Here is a 22,021-nt window from a genome sequence, read left to right on the forward strand (position 1 = left end):
CAGGCTCCTCTGTCCATGGAATTCTCCAGGCAAGAATACTGCAGTGGGTTGCCATTTCCTACTCCAGGGCATCTTCCTCTAAACCAGGAATGGAACCTGTATCTCTTACATTTACTGCACTGGCAGGCAGATTCTTTATCACTGAGCCACCAGAGAACCAGCATTCACATTTAATTTCTTTCCTGCTTTAAAAAGAAGAAAAAAAAAAAAAACCTTTATTGCCTCTGTAATGATAAAAGTGCTACAGTCCCCTGATGCAGCCCTCAAAACCCATGGTGATTTGCACTTGATACATAGCAATGAATTCACTTTATTTTTTTCCTTTAATGTCCACTGAAGAAAGCTGAGTGCCAAAGAAGTGATGCTTTTGAACTGTGGTGCTGGAGAAGACTCTTGAGAGTCCCTTGGACTGCAAGGAGATCCAACCAGTCCATTCTAAAGGAGATCAATCCTGGGTGTTCATTGGAAGGACTGATGCTAAAGCTGAAACTGCAATACTTTGGCCACCTCATGTGACGACCTGACTCACTGGAAAAGAGTTTGATGATGGGAAGGATTGGGGGCGGGAGGAGAAGGGGATGACAGAGAATGAGATGGCTGGATGGCATCACCAACTTGATGGACATGAGTTTGAGTGAACTCCGGGATTTGGTGATGGACAGGGAGGCCTGGCGTGCTGTGATTCATGGGGTCGCAGAGAGTTGGACACAACTGAGCGACTGAACTGAACTGAACTGAGGCCATTTAGGGCTTCCCAGGTGGCACAGTGGTGGAGAAATCACCTACCAATGCAGGAGACACAAGAGACATGAGTTTGAATTGGGAAGATCCCCTGGAGGAGGAAACGGTAACCCAATCCAGTATCTTTGCCTGGAAAATCCCATGGACAGAGGAGCCTGGTGGGCGAGAGTCCGTGGGGTCACAGAGAGTGGGACAGGACTGAGCGACTGAGAAGCAGCAGCAGAGGTCATTTAAACTTAGCTTCGGTAAGATGGAAGGCAAAGGAACCAAGGTCTGCTTCAGCCACAAACCTCCTAAACCCCTGTGAAGATCCATGGGTAAAGCTCAAAACACCGAATTTCAAAGAGTTCCATATAAAAGAGGCCATCAGTCAAAACCCGCCGCACGCCCGGAGAGGATGGGAGTGGGGGAGGCACGGGAGAGAGAGGCGGAGGGGTCACAGGGTCCTTCCGTCACCTGTCTGTGAGCGGTGTTACGGCCAGCCTGTCAGTGCAGCCTAGAAATTCATTCTGGTAGATGAATGGCACGTCTGTGATGTGAACCATCATCTTGTCAGAATCCTCGTTAAAATAAAATCTGCACTGTTTCAGCCACTCAAAGTCCGAAGGGCTCTTGATATGCATGTGACACTGAAATGCAGAAGGTGTATATTAAAACCGAGAGGAGAATCATTCATTAACTATACACATCAGCATCCAGGTAGATCAGAATGTGAAGTAATGGAACTCAGAGACAACCCAACTGGTTGGGAGACGTCAATTACATCACCATCTAACCATTTATTGATCAGCAAAAAAATAAAAAAGGGAGAGATACTTTCAAAGATATGAGAAAAGGAAAATTCAAGAGAAACCCTTAATTGTGCCCCTCAATTTAAATAACATGATCTATTTTAATAGTAAGATGCTCATATCTTAAATTTCATTCTTCAATGCCCAATGCCACAGTCCTAACCATGAAATATAATCTATGAAAACCATTTTTGGCTTAGCAAGACAGAACTAAACAATCCCATCAGGGAAAAAAAAGTCATCTCTTCTGGTAATAACTAAGTACGTTGTTGGGGGTTTTATAATCCGTTAATTATCCTTGCTAGGATTTGAAGCAGGCCAAAATTTCTAACATCTAAATGTCAAGTTATTGCCCGACAATGCTTCTGTATGAATTTTTTTAACCAAAATTTTAAGCCACTTCAATCATTTTTTTTTTTGCAAGAAATCTAAAATTACCCTGAACACTTTACTTCTCAGAAAGGCAAACAGTGTGCTTAACTATTAGGAGAGGATATTACCACATAACAGCCTGAATATGCCACCTTTATTTCCATTACATCAGAACCAACCTTTCATAATCTTTTTTACATAATGGGGTGAGACATGATCCAGAAAATTATTACAAAAATAAGAGCTTCATGCCTCTTATCGAATGTCATATTTTACAGTAGAGGGCAAATTTCATTTCACATTTCCTATTCTCTATAGCTACCAAGCTCTCTTTCTCATCCCTGCTCTTTCTTTAAAGGCAAAAGTCTGCGTGACAACTGGATGTCACAAACTATATGAAGAAAGACCATTTGCAATCAATGAATGTAGCAAAACTTGTTAAATATGTGATTTATGTTAATAAAATCCCTTAAAACTACTAAGCAGTTCTACTAGTAGCATCATTTATTATTTCTGCATCAAGAAATTCGTCATCTTCAATTTAATAACCAAAAGAAGCATAAGACAAGTGAAAGCTCTTGATGATGCTACATGACATTTCAGCATTAAAAATGATCACGTAAAGAATTTCAAAATAAAGTCTAATTGCCTCCATAACACCTTAGCTGAGATCATCAGAAAATGGCTGAAATTTCGGCTAAAGACTGAAAAGAAAATCTGACAGTTTCTCTTCATAAAGAAGCCTGTTTGCCTGAATTGTATCTTTTCTTTGAATTTATTCACACTATTCCTGGTGGGTAAACACAGAGAGTGTCTAGTATTTGTTCCTCTGTATATGCCACAGCATTTATAAAGCATTTACCAGGTCATCAAAGATATCTCGTTGGTGCACATGAATAGTAATCAGAGTCTCATATTTAACTCGTTCCACAGAACTCAGGTCCTTGGTTGTCACGTCTATCAACGTGTTCAGTAGCTCCAGGAAAGACTGATTGGTTTTCTGCATGATTTTTTTATCAAACTTGGCATTTCTAAGGGCCTCTTCTGAATCCCGTGTCCATATCATTTGAATTCCTAATAATCCAACCTTATGGAAACAAAAAAGGCTTTATGAGTGTTATGGCATATGAATATATTTAAATAGAAATTACAACAGTTGTGATTATTATGCAAATGTCAAGCCATCCTGTATTATACCAGCATGATGGGTTGCTTCAAAATCTATGGAAACTCTGTGCATATGTTTAATTGACAATTAAACATATACAGCCTTGTGACATGGCTATAATTTTTTTCATCTCACTTTAAGTCATACCTCTCCCTCAATAGATTTTAAGTTACTGACATGGAAAGAATATGTCTTCAACCTACTTTCATCAAATCAACAAAGGGTTTATACACGGTAATCACAAAATCTTTATCGATCACGTCACTAAGGAAATATCATTTTCTGTATTTTATTGCTATAATGTATTTCTCATTTTTCTAGTAAAACACAGGACATTTTATGACTTATGTACTAAAGAAATTCAGTAGGAAAAAAAGATTTTAAATTAAAGATACTAACTCCTTTGCTGCCCAGCACATAGGATCATTGGTACCATCTTTCTAGATTCCATGTATATATGCATTAATATATGATATCTATCTCTCTCTTTCTGACTTACTTCAGGAGAGGGTGGGTTGCTTTGAGAGAATAGTACTGAAACATATACAATATGTAACACAGATAGTAGCTAGTGGGAGTTTGATGTATGATGCAGGGCACCCAAAGCCAGTGCTCTGTGGAAGGATGGGGTGGGGAGAAAGGAAGGATGGGGGTTCAGGATGAGGGAACACATGTGTGCCTATGGCTGATCCATGCTGATGTACGGCAAAAATCATCCCAATATTGTGAAGCAATTACCCTCCAATTAAAATTTTAAAAAGGAAAAATAAATACTTCTTACATATTAAAAAAGAAAATATACCAATATTTCTACAGCACAAATATATACATCTATAAATATATATGTATAGACATAGATACATAACAGCAACAATCTATAGTTGAAATCTTTAAACTTATCTATATTTAACAAATTCTTATGAAAATCTCAATATTGTTCTGGAGGTAAATTATAGTCAGTTGTGTCATTTATAATAGACAATGCATAAGATCTAAAATGACTCTTCTGTTTAAAAAAAAAAAATACTTTCCAATTTCAATACACTGACCTGAGCAGGGAAGGAAGAAAGAAATTCAATCAGTTGGAAACCTGTTTCTTGAATATTTGCTGCTGCCTGGCGAATCACAAGATGTAATGAGGCCTGAGATTCCTCCAGGAGAGAATTAAGCCAAACTTCCACATTGCCCTCTGCCATCACGGGTTTATGCAATTCAACTGTCTCACCCTCTCGAGAGGAAATTGACAGAATGCGATCATAGATCTGTGTTAGAAGCCCAAGAAAAGCTATATTTATATAAAGAATGAATTTCTCCATTGCCCTCTTGTCAATGTTATTCTTCCTGTAGAAATTTAAGCTATATATTATAAAATAAAAGGCAAAGTATGATACAAATTCAATTTCAAAACCGTTTTTTCAACAGATAGCCATGAAATCAAAAAGGGAATACTAAATCAATTTCAAATACGCTACGCTTAAGAAGGCAAATTTTGTTTTGTAAGAGAAATATTCAATACAAATGTGATAATCAAAAAGTTTCTAAAGTTTCCTCAGATGAAACGGGACTCTCTAAGAGTCAGCTATCCATGCCACCAGCTTGTCAAGTTGACCTTAGCAATCACCTGGTCAAAATGATCAATGTAAACATCTCACATGGTGATTCCAATTCTACACTAAACATTATGCTCTTTACAGAGGATGTTTGTTGCACATAATATGTTCCAATGCAAACCTAGCTCCTAGTCTGGTGATATCACTTTCATTTCCATGCAGTACGGCATAATGAGAATGTCTGCAGCATTTGGAGCTCAAAACACAGTTCAGGTGGTGCTGTGCTATCCACTGACCATCCAGTGTTGGAAGACAGATCTCTGAGACTAAACTTCCTGTCTCCAGTTAATCATTAAAAATCATGTCTGTCTTACTTTCCTACTCACCTTACCGGCCACTCATGACAATTAAACAAAATATAGTTGGTCCTCCACATCCATGAGTTCCAAATCCAAGAACCCAAGCAACCTCTGATCAACAATATTTAGGAAAAAAATCCCAGAAAGTTCCAAAAAGCAAAACTTGAATTTGCCACATACTGGCAACTATTTACACAGTATTTACATTATATGGTAAATAATCTAAGGACCATGCACTGTTGTTGTTCAATCACTTAGCTGTGTCCGATTCTTTGCGACCCCGTGGACTGCAGCACACCAGGCTCCTCTGTTCTCCAGTATCTCCTAGAGTTTGCTCAGATTCGTGTCCATTGAGTCATTGATGCCATCCAACCATCTCATCCTCTATTTCCCCCTTCTCTTTTGGCCTTCAGTCTTTCCCAGCATCAGGGTCTTTTCCAAAGAGTCAGTTCAGATTACTTGGCCAAAGAATTGGAGCTTCAGCTTCAGCATCAGTACTTCCAATGAATATTCAGGGTTTTTTCCTTTAGGATGGATTGGTTTGATCTCCTTGCTGTCCAAGAGATTCTCAAGAGTCTTCTCCAACACCACAATTCAAAAATAACAGTTCTTTAGGGCTCAGCCTTCTTTATGATCCAACTCTCATATCCATACATGACAACTAGAAAAACCATAGTTTTGTCTATACAGACCTTTGTCAGCAAAGTGATGTCTCTGCTGTCTAGGTTTGTCATAGTTTTCTTTCCAAGGAGCAATGCATAGGTATATTCAAATATTACTGCATTTTATATAAGAGACTTAAGCCTTCGCAAATTTTGGTATTCTCTGGTGTCCTGGAACCAATCCTCTCCACAGTTACTGAGGATATGATGCCAATTATAAAACAAAGGCAAATGTTTGTTTTGTTTTTGTTCTCTAATTTGGCCACCTCATGCGACGAGTTGACTCACTGGAAAAGACTCTGATGCTGGGAGGGATTGGGGGCGGGAGGAGAAGGGGACGACAGAGAATGAGATGGCTGGATGGCATCACCAGCTCAATGGACATGAGTTTGGGTGAGCTCCGGGAGCTGGTGATGGACAGGGAGGCCTGGCGTGCTGTGATTCATGGGGTCGCAAAGAGTCGGACATGACTGAGCAACTGAACTGAACTGAACTGAAATGGAATATTGTTCCCTTGGGCTCAGATTTAGTCTGCATTAATTAAATGCTCCTTAGTTGTCCACAGAAGTTATCTACCAAGAAGCTGATGAGCCTTGAGTTTCAGGGTCCCTCCTTGCACAGACCCTTTTAGGTCCTGAATATAAATTTGTATTTATAATCTTACAAGATTTAGGATCCACAAAACCAGGATCAACTCCTCGTCACTAGAAACCTTATGGCAGAAACAGCAACAAGAAAAAAAAAAGCAATTCTTATTTTTAAGCAGTAATTCCTACGAACAGAGGCTGAAAATGAGGATGTTTCAATTATCTTCAATGCACAATCAAACAATGAGAAGCTTTGCTGTGAGACCATAAAGTCCTGGGGCTAAAGCAGAAGGATTTGAGCAAAACATCAAGCAGAACCTCCTAAGTAATTCAATCCCTTCATTCAACTCATAGAGCCAGTAGATCTACAAGAAACACTGATTCTTTAAACCGTTCAATCCACAGTCTCTTCTCGCCCTCCACTGATGCCCTTAGTTGTAACAACTCAGCCTTTTCCATCCTGACTTTGCAATCACTTTCAACACTGATTTCCTTGCCCCCGTTCTATTCCAACTCCTACTCTGACCCAGAAGATCTTTCTGAAACACAAATCAGGCCACTTCTCTGCTGAAAACCTCCCCTGCCTTTTGTCATGTTCATGATGAAGTGCATTCCATAGTATGATGCACTTGGCCCTCTGGAATATGGTCCATGCCTCTTTCTCCTCCTTTTCCCTATGTTGGGGGTTCAACTGTGCCCACCAAAATATATATTGAAGCCTCAAGCCCTAGTAACTGTGAACAGACCATGCATGGCATCCACTCAGTCATGTCCAACTCTTTGTGACCCCATGGACTGTAGCCCGCCAGACTCCTCTGTCCATGGAGTTCTCCAGGCAAGAAAGAATACTGGAGTGGGTAGCCATTCCCTTCTCCAGGGCTTCTTCCCAACCCAGGGGTCAAACCTAGGTCTCCCGCATAATAGCGGATTATTTACCGTCTGAGCCACAAAGGAAGCCCCTAGTACCTGTGAATGAGACTTTATTTGAAAATAGGGTGTTTGCAGATGTAATCAAGATGAGGTCACCTTGGATGGCAGTGGACTCAAATTCAATAACTGGCATCCTTAGAAGAAGAAGGAGAGCTAGATGCAGACACCCGGAGAGAAAGTCTTGTGAAGACCAAGCTGGGGATGGAAGTGGTGTGTCCACACCCAAGGAACACCAAGGACGGCTAACCACCAGCAGAACTACGAGACAGGCGGACCCTCCCTCAGGCCTCCAGTTGGAATCAACCCTGCCAGCATCTTAGTTTGGATGTCTAACCTCCAGAACTATGAGAGAATAATTTTCTGTTTTAATTCACGGAAGCCCTAAGAAAGTAATACACTGCTCACATACTCACACTTCTGACATCCTAGGCTGCCCATACCTCAGGGCCCTTGCACTTGCCCTTGTTCTAAGCAGAGATCAGGGTGTTCCTTCCCCACCTGCCTGGTGTGTTTCACTCCCCTCCGAAAAACCAGTTCAAACATCATGCTCTCCTGCGAGAAGCCTTCTGGTATACCCCTTACTTGCAGGTTAGGGCTCCCTGACAGGCATTCCCATGCTTGTGCAAGACATGAACACATGCACGCATGGTATGCTAGTCGTGTCCAACTCTTTGCAGCCCTATGAGCTGTAGCCTGCCAGGCTCCTCTGTCCATGGGATTCTCTAGGCAAGAATAATGGAGTGGGTTACAGGAGCTGCCCTGGTGGCTCAGATGGTAAACAATCTGCCTGCAATACAGGAGACCCAGCTTCATTCCCTGGGTCGGGAAGATACCCTGGAGAAGGAAATGCAACCCACTCCAGTATTCTTGCCTGGAGAATCCCTTGGACAAAGGAGCTTGGTGGGCTACAATTCATGGGGTTGCAAAGAGGCGGACACAACTGAGCACAGCAAATCAAAAATATTGACAGTTTAATGGCCAAATTTCTCTTGAATGTTATGCTGCATAAAAACAGCTGCAGTATCGGTTGCAATATATTCTTCCTTGGAACCCCAGGACTGACATTATGCCAGTGAGAGGTTAAAAGACTGGCTTCTAATGGCTTCCAAGAATCCACCTGCCAATGTAGGGGACACAAAAGACACAGGTTCAATCCCTGGGTCAGGAAGAATCCCTGGAAAAGAAAAGGCAACCTGCTGCAATATTCTTGCCTGTAAAATGCCATGGAAAGAGGGGCCTAGTGGGTTAAAACCCATGAGGTGGCAAAGAGTCAGACATGACTGAGCACACACATGCACACAATGGACTGACTCTACCGCTGCTGGAGCTGCACTCTGCAGACCCCACCAGAGCACGAGTTCCCTCAGGGTGGTCTATTCCCCTTGTTAAGCACAACATCCAGTCTATGGTATTTGCTCAACAGATGTGAACTGCACTCTAGGATGAACAAATAAATGATCCTGAGGTTTGTATGAAGCACCATAGAGGAACTGAATATGTTATCCAGCTGGAAGGGTCATTTTTTAGGGAATTTGGAGTGAAGGGGTGAATTAGATAATCTCTTCTAGCAGCTGTGCAAATGTAGTTTTCCTCACACTGAATGACTTTGAGGTCTCATGAATGTCACCATTCTTGAAACTTATTCAGAGTGTTTGAAATAAAAAAGAAAAGTTCAATGGAGCATGATGAAAAACATGGAGGATCATTATATAAAAACTGTCCAAAGCCTCATTAAAATAATTAAAGCAGAGAATTTCCTGGTGGTCCAGTGGTTAGGATTCAGTGCTTTCACAGCCATATCCTGGGTTCAGTTCCCGGTCTGGGAACTCCCACATGCCATGCAGTGCAGCAATAAAATAAAATAAAAATAAAATAGATAAGGATATAAATGCTGACTATTCACTGGAAGGACTGATCCTGAAGCTGAAGCTCCAATACTCTGCCACCTGAAGTGAAGAACCGACTCATTGGAAAAGACCCTGATGCTGAGAAAGACTGACGGCAGAAGAAGGGGACGACAGAGGATGAGATCGTTGGATGGCAACACCGACTCGATGGATATGAGTTTGAGCAAGCTCCAGGAGGTAATGAAAGACAGGGGAGCCTGGCATGCTGCAGTTCATGGGATCGCAAAGAGTCAGACATGATTTATCAACTGAACAAAAACAAAGATAAAATAATCAAATAACTGTGGCAATTCTGTTCAGTCAAAGCACTATTTGATACACAATTATTAACAGCTTTTTTGCTGTGTCAAATTTCTAAACAATTAACTTGACATGTAAAGCCATGAATGCTACATACAAAGCATTCCTAATCAGATTTAAATTATTTGTTATTCACATCTATACTTTAGATATTAAAATATCACAAGGTCTGAAGCCAAACAGGGCCCAAATGTATCTTTTTAGTCATTGGGTAATGCTTAATGGAGAGGGAGGTAATCCTTAGTAAACACTATTGGAGAGCTATTTAATGAAGACAGTTGAGATTTAAGGATATGTAAATCACCGGCCAGCAAAGAGAATTAGGCAAACCTTTTCATGGAACTTGACAGTCTTAATGTTGTCGAACACATTCAGTAAATGGGCTTGTATCGTGTGCGGGTCTGATGCCTGCCCCAGAATCTCCAGGAGAGCGGGGTCCGAGACGAAGAAGAACCGGGGAAAGCAAAGCCGTTTTTTCTCCAAGTATCTAAGTGGGGAGGAAAAGGTAAACTTCATAAATACACAAAACAAGCCTTTCGAGGAATACATTAATCTGGATGGAAACAGGGAAAAGACTTTGAGAGAAACTAACTTTCCCACGCAATGGTTTTGTTTTGTTCTGTTTTCTTTTGTCACTAATTTTGCCAAGTGGGATTCCATATTCTATTGGGAGACTGTTTTTTTTCCAAAACTGATAGAACTTATTCATTTTTCACAAATATATTGCATATATTTGACTTAACCTGAAAATGTTTGTACTTTGTAGAGGACAGGAAAAATTACACACAGGGAGCTTTTTTTGATTTTGTGTTTGTTTTGTTTGCAAGTGTCACGCTACATCAGCTAAAGGCAGACAGTTTCAATTCTCAGGATTGTATCTTTTTTTTTTTTAATTTAGCTGTGCTGGATCATAGTTTCAGTACACAGGATCTTAGTTGCAGCATGTGGGATCTAGTTCCCCAACCAGGGATCGAACCCAGGCCCCCTGCATTGGGAGCTCAGAGTCTTAACCATTGGACCACCAAGGAAGTCACAGGACTGTATCTTAAAAGAATCCAATGAATCAATCACTGAAGCAGAAGCAAAATCCAGCTACATGGAAAGAAGGGTTTGACTCTGTTCTCTACCTCCAGGAGCTACCAAAACCCAGTGACTGTTCTTCGTTCTACCATCACCCTACTTTTGCTGCACTTTTGTTTCTATATTTAACATATTTCTACTTCAGTGATTTTATCAAGATTAACCAAAGAGTGTGAAAAGAAGAGAAGCGAAAAGCAAAGGAGGAAAGAAAAGATATAAGCATCTGAATGCAGAGTTCCAAAGAATAGCAAGGAGAGATAAAAAAGCCTTCCTCAGTGATCAATGCAAAGAAATAGAGGAAAACAACAGGGAAAAACACGAGATCTCTTCAAGAAAATTAGAGATTTCAAGGGAACATTTCATGCAAAGATGGGCTCGATAAAGGACAGAAATGGTATGGACCTAACAGAAGCAGAAGATATTAAGAAGAGGTGGCAAGAATACACAGAAGAACTGTACAAAAAAGATCTTCACGACCAAATAGTCACAATAATGTGATCACTGACCTAGAGCCAGACATCTTGGAATGTGAAGTCAAGTGGGCCTTAGAAAGCATCACTACTAACAAAGCTAGTGGAGGTGATGGAATTCCAGTTGAGCTATTTCAAATCTTGAAAGATGATGCTGTGAAAGTGCTGCACTCAATATGCCAGCAAATTTGGAAAACTCAGCAGTGGCCACAGGACTGGAAAACGTCAGTCTTCATTCCAATCCCAAAGAAAGGCAATGCCAAAGAATGCTCAAACTACCGCACAATTGCACTCATCTCACAGGCTAGTAAAGTCATGCTCAAAATTCTCCAAGCCAGGCTTCAGCAATATGTGAACCGTGAACTCCCAGATGTTCAAGCAGGTTTTAGAAAAGGCAGAGGCACCAGAGATCAAATTGCCAACATCCGCTGGATCATGGAGAAAGCAAGAGAGTTCCAGAAAAATATCTATTTCTGCTTCATTGACTATGCCAAAGCCTTTGACTGTGTGGATCACAATAAACTGTGGAAAATTCTGAAAGAGATGGGAATACCAGACCACCTGACCTGCCTCTTGAGAAACCTGTATGCAGGTCAGGAAGCAACAGTCAGAACTGGACATGGAACAATAGACTGGTTCCAAATAGGAAAAGGAGTACGTCAAGGCTGTATATTGTCACCTTGCTTATTTAACTTATATGCAGAGTACATCATGAGGAACGCTGGGCTGGAAGAAGCACAGGCTGGAATCAAGATTGCTGGGAGAAATATCAATAACCTCAGATATGCAGATGACACTACCCTTATGGCAGAAAGTGAAGAGGAACTCAAAAGCCTCTTGATGAAAGTGAAAGAGGAGAGTGAAAAGGTTGGCTTGAAGCTCAACATTCAGAAAACAAAGATCATGGCATCTGGTCACATCACTTCATGGGAAATAGAAAAACAGTGGAAACAGTGTCAGACTTTATTTTTTGGGGCTCCAAAATCACTGCAGATGCTGATTGCAGCCAGGAAATTAAAAGATGCTTACCCCTTGGAAGGAAAGTTATGACCAACCTAGATAGCATATTAAAAAGCAGAGACATTACTTTGCCAACAAAGGTCCGTCTAGTCAAGGCTATGGTTTTTCCCGTGGTCATGTATGGATGTGAGAGTTGGACTGTGAAGAAAGCTGATCGCCGAAGAATTGATGCTTTTGAACTGTGGTGCTGGAGAAGACTCTTGAGAGTCCCTTGGACTGCAAGGAGATCCAACCAGTCCATTCTAAAGGAGATCAATCCAGGGTGTTCATTGGAGGGACTGATGCTAAAACTGAAACTGCAATACTTTGGCCACCTCATGCGACGAGTTGACTCACTGGAAAAGAGTCTGATGCTGGGAAGTGTTGGGGGCGGGAGGAGAAGGGGACGACCGAGAATGAGATGGCTGGATGGCATCACCGACTCTGTGGACATGAGTTTGAGTGAACTCCGGGAGTTGGTGATGGACAGGGAGGCCTGGCGTGCTGTGATTCATGGGGTCGTGGAGAGTCGGACACGACTGAGTGACTGAACTGAACTGAACTGAACCAAAGAGTGAGAAAATTATTTATTACTCTTGGAATTCATCCAGCCTCCACATACATCACTGTGTGTCTATATACATTGACAGGTATTAGATTGGGCTCTTGTTTTTGTATAATCCTGACAGCTTGTGTATACTACACAGTTCATCTTGTTCTCCAGTTAGCCAGTTCAGTCACTCAGTCATGTCCGAATCTGTGACCCCAGGCTTCCCTGTCCTTCACCCACTTTCAGAGCTTGCTCAAACTCACGTCCAGCAAGTCGGTGATGCCATCCAACCATCCCATCCTCTGTCATCTTATTCTCCTCCTGCCTTCAATCTTTCCCAGCATCGGGGTCTTTTACAATGAGTCAGTTCTTTGCATCAGGTGGCCAGAGTATTGGAGCTTCAGCTACAGCATCAGTCCTTCCAATGCATATTCAGGACTGATTTCCTTTAGGATTGACTGGTTGGATCTCCTTGCAGTCCAAGGAACTCTCGAGAGTCTTCTCCAACACCATAGTTCAAAAACATCAATTCTTTGGTGCTCAGCTTTCTTTATGGTCCAATTCTCACATCCATAACATGACTATTGGAAAAACCATAGCTTTGACTAGATGGACATTTGTCAGCAAAGTAATGTCTCTGCTTTTTAAAATGCTGTCTAGGTTGGTCATATCTTTTCTTCCAAGGAGAATACATCTTTTAATTTCATGGCTGGATCCATCTTCTCAGTTCTCTATCTTGTTCTTAGTTGAGTTTAATGAAATAATTTGCTTCTTCAGATGTTTACCCAAGAAAGATATCAGAAAAACAGGTATATTTATTTTAAAAACAAGGATGTATGAAAATATTTGCAAGATCTTGTCCCAGTGATGGAAGAAGCTGTTAATCTTATAATTTCAACATCATAGAAGTCAATTAATAGTAACTGATTGGAGAGTGGATAAAGCTCCAAATGCTCAGTTTTATCTACACCACAATGTTGGTCAAATAAAGTCTAAGCAAAAGGAAACCAATTGGCTAATCCCATCTAGTTTCTCTGGTCCCTTTCATCTCTAGGATGCTAAGAGCCTTCACAAACCCAGTGAACTTACCCCGTAAGGGATTTCTGGCAGATTTCCAACTGGTCCAGCAAGTGCGGTAACAGCTGCCCCATGGTCTCATCTCCCACACAGCACTGAACCACATTAGGCATCTCATGTGCCCGAGTCATGATCTTCACCCAAGATTTATCAATATTGGAAAAGCGCTTGGCTTCCTATGAGAACAAGGTAACAAAGCACACTTGGACACATCTGTGACCTCAAGGATAGAGTGTTTCACATACCTCCCTCTAAGGCTGGACTTCTGACCAGTCTGGATATCTGCATACACCTGAAATGTTAGATGTGCTGTATTTCAATTCTTCCTGGGTCTTTTGCACCATAGCGCCCCTTCATGTATGGATGAGAGTTGGACCATAAAGAAAGCTGAGCACCGAAGAATTGATGGTTTTGAACTATGGTGTTGGAGAAGACTCTCAAGAGTCCCTTGAACTGAAAGGAGATCCAACCAGTCCATCCTAAAGAGATCAGTCCTGAATATTTATTGGAAGGACTGATATTGAAGCTGAAACTCCAATACTTTGGCCACGTGATGTGAAAAACTGACTCTTTGGAAAAGACCCTGATGCTGGGAAAGATTGAAGGCTGGAGAAGGGGACGACAGAGGATGAGATGGTTGCATGGCATCACAGACTCGATGGACATGATTTGGGGCAAGCTCCAGGAGTTGGTTATGGACAGAGAAGCCTGGTGTGCTGCAGCCCATGGGGTCGCAAAGAGTCGGACACATCTGAGCAACTGAACTGAACTGAACTGATCCCTTCTTAAATAAGAATCTTCAGCTCAAACCTGGGACTGACATTATGTTAACTGAAAACAGGAAGTAGATATAAAAATAATAATACAATATAAGATAATCTGGGAGAAAAGGACCCTCCCAATTGTTTTCAATTATCTCCAAATTAAGCGAATCTTATGCTTTTCAAGCTTTCAACACTGAGCATTGAATCATTTGTGTATTTAGAAAAATGGACAATTTAAAGTTTCATAACTAAAATTAATTATAATATAACCTTAATATTTTGAAATATTTTTGAATAGACTTTTTTTGGGAAAAATGGAAAATGCACAGTTTATCTTGAGAGAGTAGGAATACTTTTTATTTCCTTTCTTAAAATTTTCTGAATTTTACCAATGAGCACATATATCAAATATGAGACCAAGAAACTCCACCTAGTTCCTCCAACATTATGTGTGAAAGTTTCCATTATTAAGTCCAATTTGAGACTCTTCTTCACCAATTGAGAAGAAAGACATGCCCAAATATAAGTGCAAAAACAAACACTTAAAAATTTTAATGAATGGATATATTTCACTGGTAGCCACACACACACACAAATCTGCTAATAGATCTGTCCTCTATAATTAAACTGAAAACTAACCAAAGAGAAAGCTAAGGAAACCAAAGTGAACACTCAACATTATCATGCTTCTAAAACTCTTATTGTTAAAATGTTATAATTTTGCAAACAATTTAAGGTAATTGGATAAGACTCCTTGAAATCTGGTAAAAAAGAAAAAAATTGAATCTCAAAATATACTTCATATGTACCTACTGATATAATTACAATTTGTTGAGAAAAACATACTCAACATCTTGATAAGAGGCCCATGTTGTTTGGGAGTTTTTCCTTGCAGATTCCCGCCCCTCAATTTTATACTACAGATATAATTGGGTACATTTTATAGTGTGAGTTATTTTAAGCTGTCAGTAATAGAACAAATTATCCTACCATTGTCAAGATAACAACTCTGTAATTCCACAGTGTTCCAATTTCCACCTTCAAATTATCTGAAGAAGTATATCAATTATGCAGGCATTCATTCTTTGATTTTTAACCCTCGATTTCCTATAAAACTTCTCGATTTTAAAGCGTTCTTACTCTTATTTCCATGCCCCTCTCTTCCACAATCTCTCTCTCTCTTAAGAATAGTTTGACAACAACAACAAAAAGATTGGAGAAGGGGTGGTTCAATAGAGGTAGAAACTTTTTTGCATTTTTAAAGGGATAATGAGCTATTAGTTCTTGAAGTTAAAAACCTAATGAAATCACAGAGAAATTTCTAAGACCTTGGGAAGTTGCTTGGCAATGTCTCCTCCCACAAAGACGGCTTCTAGGTAGATCCACAAGTTTTGCACCATCATCCAGTTCTCAATTATGTCTGCTGAGTTGGAAAGGTGTTGTACCCACTTTTGAATCTGGGCTTTGAATGGCATATTGTACCTAAGATGAGAAACACATTAAGAATTTGAGGATTTGGGGTATTTCATGTTTGTTGTTTTCAAACTAAAGAGGCTTTTAAAAATCCTGATTTTCACGTATTTCATTGCAACTTTGATTATGTTTCTGCTTTTTAAATGATGTTTAGCGTATTTGTGTAGGATATAAGATTAATAAGTAGAAATCTATTATATGTAAATTATTAATGACATTATTCACGAAGCTCCTACTCATTTTTTCTGCACTTGATAAAATATTCTCAGAGAAATGTTAACATGTCTCACTGTGATTGTATGTTTTCCTTTTCCCTTATATATCTTCTGACTTTTGCTTTATGTATCTTTGTTTCTTTGTTGTTAGGTGTTTCATGGCTTATTCTGTCTATCTTCTTAGTGAATTGTACCTTTTATCGTTAAAGATGGTCATCTTTTTCTTTTAAAAATAAATAAACTTAAAATAATTTTTAAAAATAAAGCTATGGTTTTCATATGAAAAATATTATAAATATTATAAATAAAAAAATAAATAAATAAAATGATGCTCCTGAATGCTTAATTCATCACTCCATGCTGGGCATTGTTAAACTGACTTTTCCCCTTTTGATTCAGCGCATAGAGAGAGGTGCCTGCAGTACAAAATGGCAACCGACTCCAGCATTCTTGCCTGGAGAATTCCATGGACAGAGGAGCCTGGTGGGCTACAATCCAAGGAGTCACAAAGAGTCGGCCACGACTGAGCAACAGGCAAACACACATAGAGAGGTGGGAGACGTGCCATCTAAGAAGCAGTCAGATGTCACACTGGACTCCACTCATTCTAGTCTTCATTGTTGCAGTCAAGGGAATAACTTTCTCTCTGCTGAACTTCTGTACCTTTTCCATGGGGTCTCTGGTTTTTCACGCAATATGGAACCATTACGGAATCATTGGAAGGGACCAAACAACTAGTTCAATTTTCAAGCATGATACTGTCTGGACTCTCTCTTTAGCCTGCCCTCTTCTGGGCCTCTTTCCAACTTTCCCTCCACTCCTGTCTACCCCACTCACATCTGTGTGCACACACACGTTTGAGGATTTCTTCACATCCACGCATGACAGCCACTTCTCTGCTTCTTTCATAGTTAATCTATCTTCCCATTTTCCTCTTGAGACAGAAAATGATGGTGGTCTTCCAAAGTCTTTGATCTTTTTCTTCTTCTTCTTTAGATATACAACCCCATTTCTACCTACACTCACAGGTACCCAGTTAAAATACTGAATTTCCCAGCCTCCTTTGCAGCAATGTACAGTTGGGAGATTAAGTTCCACATCAATATCTCTCAACCTGAGCTGCATATTCTAATTATCTGATAAACATGAAAAACTACCCATGTCTGCCTAGATCCCACCCCCCAGGAACTCTGATTTGATCCGTTTGAGATGCAACACAAACACTGGGATTTTTTTTTTAAGTTCCCTAGAGGCTAAGACGGTTGGATGACATCACCTACTCGATGGACACGAGTTTGAGCAACTCCGGGAAATGGTGAAGGACAGGGAAGCTTGGCTTGCTGCAGTCCATGGGATCACAAAGAGTCAGACACGACTGAGCAACTGACCCGCAACAACAAAGCTATGGCTAGTGTGTAGCCAAATCTGGAAACCACTTTTCCAGATGAGAAGTGAGCAGCAGCACTGGATGTAAAGAGTAGATGGAGGGAAACAAAGTGAGCCGGACATTGCTTGTGTCCCCAGTGATGTGGTAGAGCCCACACTCCCACCTGAGCCATTGGCCTTGGGACTCATTGTACTTGAGAAAGATACAAACTTCAGCCTTGCTTAAGCAACGCTGCATATGGCGCTTCTGTTATTTGCAGACAATCTTAATCTTAAATGATTGTACTTCCTTTCATTGCTTTCCCTCTTCTCTTTCTTCTCTGTTTATTGGTCTCTCTAGTCCAACATTAAATGGATTTGAAATCATCTCAACTATTAGTCACATTAGTGAATAAAGGTTACATATCCCTATTCTTATCTGCTAAACAGATTGCTTTAATATTCTGCACATCTTTCTGGGGTTTTTATTCATGCTTTTCACAAGAATATAGGTCCAGAGCTACAGAAATATTTGTTCCACTCACTGTTCTATCCAATGCACCCAGAAGACCATATGGCACGTGGTGGTGATGGTTGAGTCGCTCAGTCGTATCCAACCTGTTTGCAAGCCCAGGGACTGTAGCCCACCAGGTTCCTCTGTCCATGGGATTTCCCAGGCAAGAATACCGGAGCGGGTTGCCATATCATTCTTCAGGAAATCTTTCCCAACCCAGGGATCAAACTCGAGTCTCTTACATTGCATGTGGATCCTTTACCACTGAGCCTCCAGGGAACCCCATGGCACAGGGAAGGTGTTCCCTAAATTTCTGTCGAACACGTGTTCCTCACACAACTCTGTCTGTGGGTTCACCACCATTGGTAAGAAAAGGTTACCCATTCCTAACACTGTGCTTACTTAAGGTATATGTGTACTTTTTCTGCTTCCATAGGGTATGCTATCTTCCATCTGTCCTTAATCCTGGTTGGGTAAACAGTAACCAAATTCATTAAAAAATAAAAATCATGAAATTCAAATTAATCAATTGGCCAAAAAGTCCATTAAGGTTTTTCCATATTGGCCAACCCAACAGTGCAGACTCACGGTTACCAATGGTCTAAATCTCTAAGACCTAATTTTATACTATTACTCATTCCAAACACTTACACAATCACCCTATATTTGAGAAAATCCTGGTGAACAAAAAATTATTTCAAACAGAGCAAGAGGAAACACTGAACCAAATAAATCTAAATTTATAAGTCTCTGGGTCACATGTCCAAAGCATGGCAGCTTTCTCTACTGCTGCTGTTGAACAGAAATATTAGGTTGGTATCGGTCTGTGCTGTTTTACTTCTCATTATGAATCACACTCATTCTCCATCTTAATCTGTCACCTCATTAAAGTGTGTATACAACTAAGAGTTTCTAGTCCATAGATGTTGACGAAAAGGTTTCTGAAGTAAAATAATTATTCTAAAATTCAGAATAATTTTCCCTCTGGAATCTAGAGCCTGTTGAGCTGTCAGCTGTGCAATGAGGCTTGTCAACAGCAAAGCTGAAACACTCTGCAAAATCCAAGTGACTAATTGCATGTTTCGTTATTTTGCCCAATTGAGGGTCTCCAACACATCCCCCAAAGAGAGGATAATGAAATAAAAACAGTATTATCCATGCTGTGCCAAGGGCTAAAATTAAAACAAGTACTTCTGATGTTGAATAAATTAAACAGGGGGTACTGTTGTGTTTCTTAATTAATCTCCCTTGAAGTGTTTGGTATTACAGTTCTCAAATCTCAGGGGAAAGATTGTCCTACCTGTTGCTCAGGAGGGAACCCAGTAACATCAAGCTGTCTTCCATGTTGGCGATGATTTCTGACGTACTGTCTCCTCTCAGGAGGAGTTCTCCACGGGTTTTAAAGCTGCCAAATGTGAATGTTTTGTTATCCCATTCGTTAATCACTTGCTTCAGTTTTTGCTCAATGTCCCTCTCTTTCACAGCACTGATACAGATGTCCTATTAAAAAGGAAAGCTCTCATTTAATCACACGAAAGTCACACATCCTTCTTGAATAGTCGATTCAGCAGAGGTCCTGTCTTCACTCCTTTTATATGTATCAATAAATACTTATATATTTCCAGATCAGACTATAGCATGTCCTCTCCCACATGATGTAGCAGTTCAGATGCCTGATTTTCACCCAAGCGAGCCAGGTTTGACTATCAGTGTGGAAAGGAAAATCTCTGGGGGCTTCCAGGTGGTGCTAGGGGTTATGAATCCACCTACCAATGCAGGAGACATAAGAGATGGGGGTTCAATCCCTGGGTAGGAAAGATGCTCTGGAGGAGGAAATAGTATCCCTCTCCAGCATTCTTGCCAGGAAAATCCCAAGGACAGAGGAGCCTGGTGGGCAACAGTTCATGGGGTGGCAAAGAGTCGGACATGACTGAGCATCTGAGCACACAGCACAGCCCAGACTACAGTATAAGAAATGGTATATGTGTGTCTATAGGGGCTTCCCTGGTGGCTCAGATGGTCAAGAATCAGCCTGCAATGTGGGGGACCTGGATTCAATCCCTGGGCTGGGAAGATCCCCTGGAGGAGGGCATGGCAACCCACTCCAGTATTCTTGCCTGGAGAAGTCCATGGACAGAGGAGCCTGGTGGGTTATAGTCCATGGGGTCACAAAGAGTCGGATACAACCGAGCGACTCAGCACAGCACATAACAGAGTGTCTACAGATATACAGAGATGAAGGTTTACTCTAACTTGTAAAAGTTTCCACCAAACTATTCCAGAAGGAAAGATGGCAGAAAAGATCTGCAGAAGTGAAATACTATTCAGCCATGAGAAAAAGGAAATCCTGCCGTTTGTGACGGCATGGATGGACCTTGAGGGCACTGGGTTAATGAGACAAATCAGATAGGAAAAATCAAATACTGTAGGACAGTCCTTATTTGTGGAATCTTAAAAAAAAAAAAAGAAAGAAAGAAAATCCTGACAGAAAAAAAAGTGAATGGTAGTTACCAGGGGCTGAAGGTACGGGAATGGTAAAAATGTTCTATCTATTTGCAAATAGTAGATAAATAAGTCCTAGAGATCTAATCCCCAGTTCAGTGATTACAGACAGCAAAAGTGTATTCTAAACATCAAATTTCCTAAAAGACTAGATCTAAATTGTCCCCACCAGTAGAAGAAATGATCATTGAGGTGTTAGCTAACACACTGAAGATTATATTGCAATATAAATGTATCAAATCATTATTCTGAACACCTTAAATTTACACAATGTCAAATGTCAATTATATCTCAATAAAATTTGGGATTAAAAAGAAATGCAATAACATGTTAATTTCACAGCTTTAATCAAAGACTCAAAATTTAACATGTCTCTCCCGAAACTACCACAACATTGTTAATCGACTAAATCTCAATACAAAATAAAAAACTTTAAAGTTTGGGGAGAAAAATTTAACGTGTCTCAGATTTAACTCTAAAGTCGAATCAGTGCAGTACGAGGCGAAGGAATCAACAGAAACCTGCCATCTTCCTAGTTCTCGGGTCACTTTCCCCATCTTCTCTGCAGCCTTATATTCTGCTGGACCGTGAGTCAAACTCCTCCTTGCTGACTTCCCACCTCACACTGCACTCCCTGTCTGGATGAGTTCTTCCACGACCACACAACCAGCAACTGTCTGTATCTCTAGGGAAATCCCACATCCATTTGCTACTGGGCTCCTCTGCTTGGATGCATCAAGGTAACCCAAAACACAATCTGTGAATATCGAACTCATGCTCAAATCCAGCTCATGGTCTTTGCACCTTATCATCCTACCTGATTCCCTCTCAGTTCTCCCTGTCTTACTCATAAGCACCATCATTCACCTAGATCTCTCAGCAAGAAACCTAGGGTTCACTCTTAGCCCCTCCTGTTTCCCTACCATGTTCCCCCCATCGTCAAATTCTACCCAGTTTTACCTCCTAATGACCTCTTCAATCTTTTCTCCTCTACTCCAGCTTCACTCCCTGCCCCCTCAGCTGATGCATCATCTCTTGCTCGGGATATTCGTATAAGCTCCCAGTAAGTTTTCCTAGGATTGCCCCTTGATGTCTTCCAATCCTTTCTCCTCACAGCTACCAGAGTGATCTTTACAAAATGCAAATTTAACCACACCATCCCCTAATCAAAATATATCACCCAGAGGGCTCGTGATTGCTCCCAAGATTGAAATCGATGGCAAGTTCTAGCTTCCTCCACCTCCCCATCTTCAGCTGTCTCTTCCGTCCCCCACATTCACACCTCAGCCACCCTGGCCTTTCAGTCCCCTACACCCACACCTCAGTCCCTTCACACCTGCTGTTCCATGTGCCTGACACTGCCTTCTCAGCACTTTCCAAGCCCCTCACCCCCTCACCACACAAGCACACCCCCTTCACCCAGAAGTCATGCCCATGCGCCCCAGTCTTCTTGATTTTCATCACCCTCCCTCCACCACCATATAGGTCCACCCCATTATTAGAGGCTCTCATAGAGCAACACACTTCATTTACTGAAGCTTGTACCTACACCTTCATTTGTACAATTATTTAATGATACAAATTTTTAATGGTCTATGAAGGCAAAAATGCATCCTTCTGTCCCCAGCCCTTAACACAACGCATC

General features: G+C 40.9%; 1 protein-coding gene across 1 annotated transcript in view; it reads right to left on the bottom strand.

Annotated features, from left to right (window-relative positions):
• DNAH5 (dynein axonemal heavy chain 5) overlaps window positions 1-22,021 on the bottom strand; it is a 265,941-nt gene that overhangs the window by 164,861 nt on the left and 79,059 nt on the right. The window contains exons 29-35 of the mRNA XM_055422257.2: window positions 19,175-19,374; window positions 15,636-15,789; window positions 13,556-13,719; window positions 9,698-9,854; window positions 4,122-4,334; window positions 2,767-2,991; window positions 1,198-1,370 (exon numbers count right to left, since the gene is read on the bottom strand). Coding sequence (XP_055278232.2) covers window positions 1,198-1,370; window positions 2,767-2,991; window positions 4,122-4,334; window positions 9,698-9,854; window positions 13,556-13,719; window positions 15,636-15,789; window positions 19,175-19,374 — 1,286 coding nt within the window. The remainder of the gene's footprint in view (window positions 1-1,197; window positions 1,371-2,766; window positions 2,992-4,121; window positions 4,335-9,697; window positions 9,855-13,555; window positions 13,720-15,635; window positions 15,790-19,174; window positions 19,375-22,021) is intronic.

This window comes from Moschus berezovskii, chromosome 18 (genome assembly GCF_049115385.1).
Source record: "Moschus berezovskii isolate FMDL1 chromosome 18, NW_MosBer_1.0, whole genome shotgun sequence".
Lineage (NCBI taxonomy): Eukaryota > Metazoa > Chordata > Mammalia > Artiodactyla > Moschidae > Moschus > Moschus berezovskii.